At 49.7% G+C, this 6740-nt stretch overlaps 1 protein-coding gene across 2 annotated transcripts in view; it reads left to right on the top strand.

The window, feature by feature from the left end:
• LOC142575807 (membrane metallo-endopeptidase-like 1) overlaps positions 1-6740 on the top strand; it is a 78317-nt gene that overhangs the window by 44124 nt on the left and 27453 nt on the right. For both annotated transcript variants that reach the window (XM_075685471.1, XM_075685470.1), the window contains 5 exons: positions 870-923; positions 1799-1975; positions 2443-2499; positions 4372-4586; positions 5483-5656. In XM_075685471.1, coding sequence (XP_075541586.1) covers positions 870-923; positions 1799-1975; positions 2443-2499; positions 4372-4586; positions 5483-5656 — 677 coding nt within the window. The remainder of the gene's footprint in view (positions 1-869; positions 924-1798; positions 1976-2442; positions 2500-4371; positions 4587-5482; positions 5657-6740) is intronic.

Here is a 6740-nt window from a genome sequence, read left to right as displayed (position 1 = left end):
CGCGCTCGCACATATCGCTGTAGTCTCGCACGTGCGGAAAGTTCTGCTCTTGCGCACTCTAAGAACAGTTGCACCCTTTGGGGTGTATATTCGCCACACGACGATAATTGTCATCTGTCTTGCTTGCGTTTCCTTTCTTGAAAACGCTGCGCTCGTTACTTTCCTGTCGAGAAGCCTCTGTCATGCTGATAACGCGCATGCCGGTTGTGAATTGGAAGTGCCGGCCTCGTAGCATTAAAGAAAGGAAACGCGGGCAAGACAGGTGACCATTACACGCGCATCTCCAAACTGGCGTCATTCTGGAAATTCATTCCAAGAGAATTCGCCTTGCAAACTCACCGGATACAATTCGTAAATTGCAATACGTGCCGTAATGTACTTAGGATTCAATATATTTTTGTTTATTTAACTAGTTGGAGATGTGTTTCAATTTCTCATGCAAGTAATGTACGCCTCCCTGAATAATCTAGCTCAAGTGCTAGAATTACGTTATCTGCAAGAGGCGGTATTTGGGAATTCCGGGAAACTTAGAAATGATCACTCCCTATATTGTGATAGGGTAGGACGTTAGTAGCTTACAAAGGCTACGTGACTAATTGTCGCCAACTCGATTTGATGAGAGCGCCACGAGAAATCTTCATCGCTGGTGGCCGGAATGGGTACAGGCGCTTTGGGTATGTCGACTTAGACGCACGTTTAAGGAACACCGTTTCGTCACAATTAATACGGAGGATGCGGCCGCGTCGTCTTTCCTTTGTCGAGGGCGGACACGCGTCGTTAATTTAACCCGACCTAGCTACGCCTTTTCCGAGTAACTCAACTCTGTTCTTATTCAATCTCAATCTGTCTCTCCTCCTCCCTTTTCGCAGATGTTCCTCCGGGCGACTACTACGTGTGCACAACCGACTACTGCGAGGCGGAAGGTATACTGCGTGCGACACCCAGCCGACGCGCTCTTTCACGCTTTTGCAGCGGCTGTGTGTATACTTCGAAAGCCGCGCTAGAAAATTCAGCAGCGATGTAACTGTGCGTGCAAGAGAAATGCGCTAGCATTATGTGGCAGCTCTTTGCGGGGTCCCGTATCCACGATTTCAACCGCGTTCTCCGCGCTGCAAGGCATTGTTCAGGAGCTCACTCCACTCGCTTCCCGCCTCTTCGAGGAGCGAAGTGCAACTGACAATCGTCCGGATGAGACCACCGTCAGTCATTTGTCAGTCATCTATCAGTCACCTATCAGTCATTTGCGCTGTCTTGGCACCAGCGGCTGCTCTGCGGCGCTCCGCGTTGCCTATGTAGTTTTGGCGTTCCGTTAATTGTGCATCGCGACGGCGATCGGCAGTCAAAAAAGTGAGAGTGCGTGAAAGAAGTGCGAAAGAAGCTGTGATACTAGAAGCATAGCGTAGAATAACGTCTTTTATTTTTTCGCCGCAGTGAAATTAGAAAGCACTCGACGCCTTTTGAAATTTGAAATAAACAGTTTTCGCGCAATGTTTGCGTCCTTCGCACAAACGAAACTTCTGTTGAACGGAACTCTTATTTTCTGTCCATTCTTCGAGTTCCGTTTAAGCTGGGTCTACCGCAATGTAAGCAAGGTTACTTTTTTTTATTAACTAGGCGGACTCCTTGCAACCTCCATGTTTCTCGTTTCCGAATATCAAAGAATTTAGAAATAAATTCTTCGATATCTCATTCAAAGGTCGTGTTTTTTTCTCCTGAACGTTCTTACTCGTTTCAATTAAGAAATTTCACTCTTCGAATACCCCGTGTCAAGGAGTCGTTACGTGGTTCGGCTGCGCAGGGAGCTTCGTGTCGAGCACGTTGAGCGAGTCGATAAAGCCGTGCGATGACTTCTACGACCACGTGTGCAGCAAGTTCCAGGCGGCGCACACGGTGAACCTGCAGAACGCCGACATCGTCAGCACCGACACGCTGCTCTTCAGGGCCATGGAGGATAACATGAAGTCCATCATCACCGGTACGCGCAGGCGCAATTTCGATGGCGTAGCGCGCACTAAATATTTAGAAGTTAACGCGCCAAGAACGACCGAACTCAACCTTCGACACACATACGTCCAATGCCGAAGCGTCGGCAAGCCTCTCTGATGCATTTTCGCCCTATAGTTCGTCTAACTCTTTATCAGTGCGAACGTACTTCAGAGACGTGTCATTTAAACGCATTTCCGCGCGATACTCAGGTCGAGTGTGCAGCGATAACCAGCATAAGTCTTGACTGATATAAACAAACGTACAAGACGTACAAGCCCTGGGCGTTTCGGCGTCTTGAACAGTCCAAACTTCCAGCGTTGTCTGAGCGATAGCTTGAAGAACTCTGCTTCCGTTTCGGGCCGACGTCACCAGAACGTTCGTCGCGACGCCGTACCCTTAAAATCGCACGCTTGTCGTTCTTCCGTCCATGTCGACTGTTTACTCGCCGACGCGCAGGTCGTCAAGGGGGCACGGAGAAGCTCTACAACCTATACAACGGCTGCCGGGATACATGTGAGTGCACGCGACTTTTTCTTCCTTTTCTTTTTTTATCTAGTAAGACAGATCGCGTGGATTCTGAGACAAACTACGTTTGGATGACGAATGCACCCGCACAACACAAACTGCGATAGTGTTTTCCAGAACTGAAATGGGGCCCGTCGTTCCGGTCGGTTGTCGTTATTGTGGAGTGAGCGTGAATCGTTTCGACAAGAGTCACCGGCGCCGCTGCCTATCTTACCGCTTTTGCGTCTTTTTTGCCCGGCGGAACGGATTACTCATTCGTTACACGGACGATGAGCTATAACGAATCGCGCCGCTAGCACGTCATCCGTCGTGTCCTCCGCGGCGCTGTGATCGGGTGGCACTGAGTCTCGTCACCGGCGTTAGCCAATCGGAAGTGAGATTTAGTGAACGTACGGTATGCGCGTGTCCCTCCGCGTTTGAGCGCCACCTCGTAGCCTCGAGAGTGCAGTGCGCGCTACGCTACCGTAACAGTGCCGGCGTTAGTTCGAAATAGAAAACAAATGAGATGACGCATGCACCGGCAGTTTGCAGTTGTGACATCGTGCTAGTAGGTGGATGTTTCTGTTGCGAAGAAGGTCGAGAACGATAGCGCGGTAAATATCGCTTCTATACTTGCCGGTGGTGGAGCGTCTATATTGTTGCTTAGCTGAACACAATAAGGCTTAGAGGTTATTGTATAAAAAGAACAATTATAGAATCACAGCTACAACTACAGTTACAGAAGCGAAAGCGTAGAAAAACAAATTGCAGGGTCACAAATAAAAAAAAAGATCGAAATTCACACTCGCTGTTCCTTGCGAGGTTTATTTTTCTCAGCTCGCAAGAAACAGTAAGAAAGGTGAAATACCATGTATAAAACAAATAAAAAGATGCCTAAATATAAATACAGAAACCGCCAGTACAAGGTGACGTCCATATGGCGTTGACAAAAAGGCCTCCCTGCAGCAGGGCCAACCTCTCCAGTTAACGTCCATCTTTCTCTCCCAGTGTAATCAGCGCAGTATGTGTAGTATGTGGCCTGCCAACAGCCGCCTACCGCGGTCATGTCGTTTGTCGACGAATTCAATGCTTGCATGAGCCACGCCGTACATCTCGGCTTCGTGTGAATAGTCGGTGTAGACTGTGTTTTAAACATTACCTACAAGCTTCGCAGGGTTAGAGGACGACTATAAATGTAAGCTTAAATAAGCAAGAAACAAGTAAGAATGCTGCGCGCTCACGTACATTTATTTTGAACTTTTTGTCCCCTGGCACGTCGTCATTTCTGCCATATGCAAATTACTGTAATAATCTGCCACGTAGCGCCACATGGAGCCCGGTGTCATTTAATGAATGCCACTGCATAAAAAACTGTTAAATTTCCTATGTGACACTGGTATGAAGCACAGCGCGCACGCGTGCGCATGCTGACCCATATCAATGTTGACGAAATCTGAGGAGAAAGGATGACGTGTGTACGAAGGGCGTACGTGCAGGTTTAACAAGCACCCACTTTATAAGACGGGACAAAATAAGGCAGAAACAGTATAACACTTGTCGTATGTGGGCTTTCTTGTTTCTTCTTCGAAGACAATGTCTTCTTTGGGGACTTCAGATTGATTTGGGGATCTGCACATGGCCGCACACACAGGCCCACATAATTCGGTTTACACTGCTCGTGTGGATCGAGTGTATAAACCGAAATGATCCGCACGCCCACACATGCGCGGAAGGCCGTTCGGATTGATAGTGAGTCGACCCCCTAGGAAACGCCGTGCCGCCTTGACGAGTGCCTTTTATTCGCCCCGAATGTTCTTCTCAATGACGACGGCGAGAACCGATGTGGCGATGCGCGCTGACCTCTCGGCCCTTGGTCGGCAGCGTCCAAGCCTTCGGAGCACGCGAACAAGGAATTCAACAGCATCAAGGACGACGCTGGCCTGAGCGGCTGGCCGTTCCTGGACTCCTCGGACGCCAGCAACTACGACGCCGTGTGGACGGCGGCGGCCAAGCTCTGTCGGCTGCTGGGCATTCACGCCTTGGCCAAGCTCACGGTCGAGCCGGACCCCGAAGAGGTCGACAAGTTCGTCGTTGCGGTACGCTGGTGGCGCGCGCTTGTAGCGTCGGTGACGTCGCGTTGACGCACGGGTCCCGCATTCGAGCGCGAAGTTTCAAAAAAAGAAAATTAAAACTTTGCCTTGCGTATTCTGTGCTAGTGAAGTAGCTTTAGCGCAGCCACGGGCACAAGTATAGTGGCACAAGACACACCGAGACACCAATCACGAACCGTGTGTGTCAGCGCTAAAACAATTTTACTATACGATGAACCAGCTCGCTCAAATCACCACCCTGACTGTATATCTCTGCTAGTTACCGACCCTTTCCCGCCATGCATACAGATTCGGTCTTAAGGTAACGTTTTACTCATGTAAACAACTTTAGTTGACCTATTTATCTCCGAATAGCTTGATGGCGGCGGGCTTAGTATAGTGCCGCCTCATGTCAAGAACATGACGACTTTTGCACTACTTGCACGTAGAATAAACTGTGCTTCTTGTGGCGTTCAGTAACAAATAATTCGCTTATACAGGTCGCAGCTACGCGGTAATCGTGTCTCGTAATAGAGCTTATGCGTGCTATATTTCGGGTCTGCGTTGATCGAATAAACGTGTTAGGTTGATCGGCGCCATCGATCGCGAGCAACGCAAAGCTTGTCTCGGTATAGCCTCCCCGTGGACCGCAATTTTGATTCTGACGTTGCTAAATTTAACCAAAAATGTTTCGCATTCGGTACGCCAGCGTTATATGTCGCAAATACACAGGGAAACGAAAAGGATCTGACGCACACATGCGTCCAGTGTTAAGCAGGCGGTGGTGCGTGCGGTTTTGCTAAAATGGCTGATCTCCGCTCTAAAGACAGCGCTTAATGCACGAACGCTTGCAACGATGGCTCGCACGAAGGGAACAAAGCCGGGTTCGCACGCATGCGCAGTTGGACGAGCCGGACGTGTACCTGCGCAAGAGCGACGTGCACCTCGACAAGCTGGTCAACTGGTACTCGGAGGCCGTGACGACAGCGCTGAAAGAGGGCTCCAAGATCGCTGGCACGTCGGACGCCTCGAGCCACGCCAGCAGCGTCGTCACCTTCGCCAAAAACCTCGTCAAGGTTCGACTCCTTCCTCCATTTTGTCGCAGCCTCCGGCGATACTGACACCCCGTATTCTATACAACGTTCCCTCCGCGCAACGCTTCGTATAAACTCAAAAGAACTGGATGACAGCGCGTTTCCTTGACAGAAGCGCTCACTGCGTTTCATTGACATTCCACGGCAATTCTCTAGAAACGCGGCGTCTTTTTCAGTCGAAGGGCGCCGTTGTGCTCAACGCGGTAGAGTGGAGCTTGAAGTAGGCGACCGTTTGAGAAGAACGCGTATACAAAGAGGTGGCACCGTTCAGCAACTGTGCGCAATCCGCAGTAAAATATTGGCCAAAGCTGCAACCTTGAAGTGCCCGAAGCTTATTGTTTCGCTTTGAGTTAAATGAATCTACTGACGTGACGTTTTCAACTTAAATCACTCCCTACTTTAAATCATAGCCCCTCCACATCAAAACCGCATAAGATGTACTCTCGAGCCTCGGAGCACCGTACATAATTCGCAATGATAGCTCTTCTACGAACCAGGGCCCGGTTATTTACAAAACTGCTGTTACGTTTGAATTGTACGTGAAAGAAAAGTATTTGCCAATCCTGGTGCCAGACACTCTACGTATTAGCGGAGGTGACCGGCCAAAGGCAATAGAGCAATGCTAAGGAGAAACTTCATGAATTTGGCCCCGGTTTCAGTTTCGTTTCTCCCGGGGGTCTATGTAAGTCATGACATGATGACGCAAGAGGTGGTCACATGGGCGCATAACATCGCGACGTCTCGGAACTCGCTGCGGCACACTGGGTCGCCTGTCACGGTGCTACATCGGCCCTCGCAACGCCAATTTGTTGGCCGACCATTCGGCACATTTAGAAGCGAGAACGGCAGCTCACAATAAATTTATAATGCACAAATGCTTACCTCCTTCTAAGGCGCGTCATTTGCACACAAAAAGAAATTGCCTGCGAATTGCCTGCAAGTGGCGTGCGAGCTACACGGTCGGGTATGAAACGCTAAGCCACGTTCGGGGCGTCAGCAACAGCCTACCGTCATAGCCAGGGCTGGGCAAAGATACATTGCATTTGTATCGTGATACGATGCAAGA

Source organism: Dermacentor variabilis, chromosome 3 (genome assembly GCF_050947875.1).
Source record: "Dermacentor variabilis isolate Ectoservices chromosome 3, ASM5094787v1, whole genome shotgun sequence".
Taxonomy (NCBI): domain Eukaryota; kingdom Metazoa; phylum Arthropoda; class Arachnida; order Ixodida; family Ixodidae; genus Dermacentor; species Dermacentor variabilis.
This window is presented reverse-complemented; position numbering and strand designations above follow the sequence as displayed.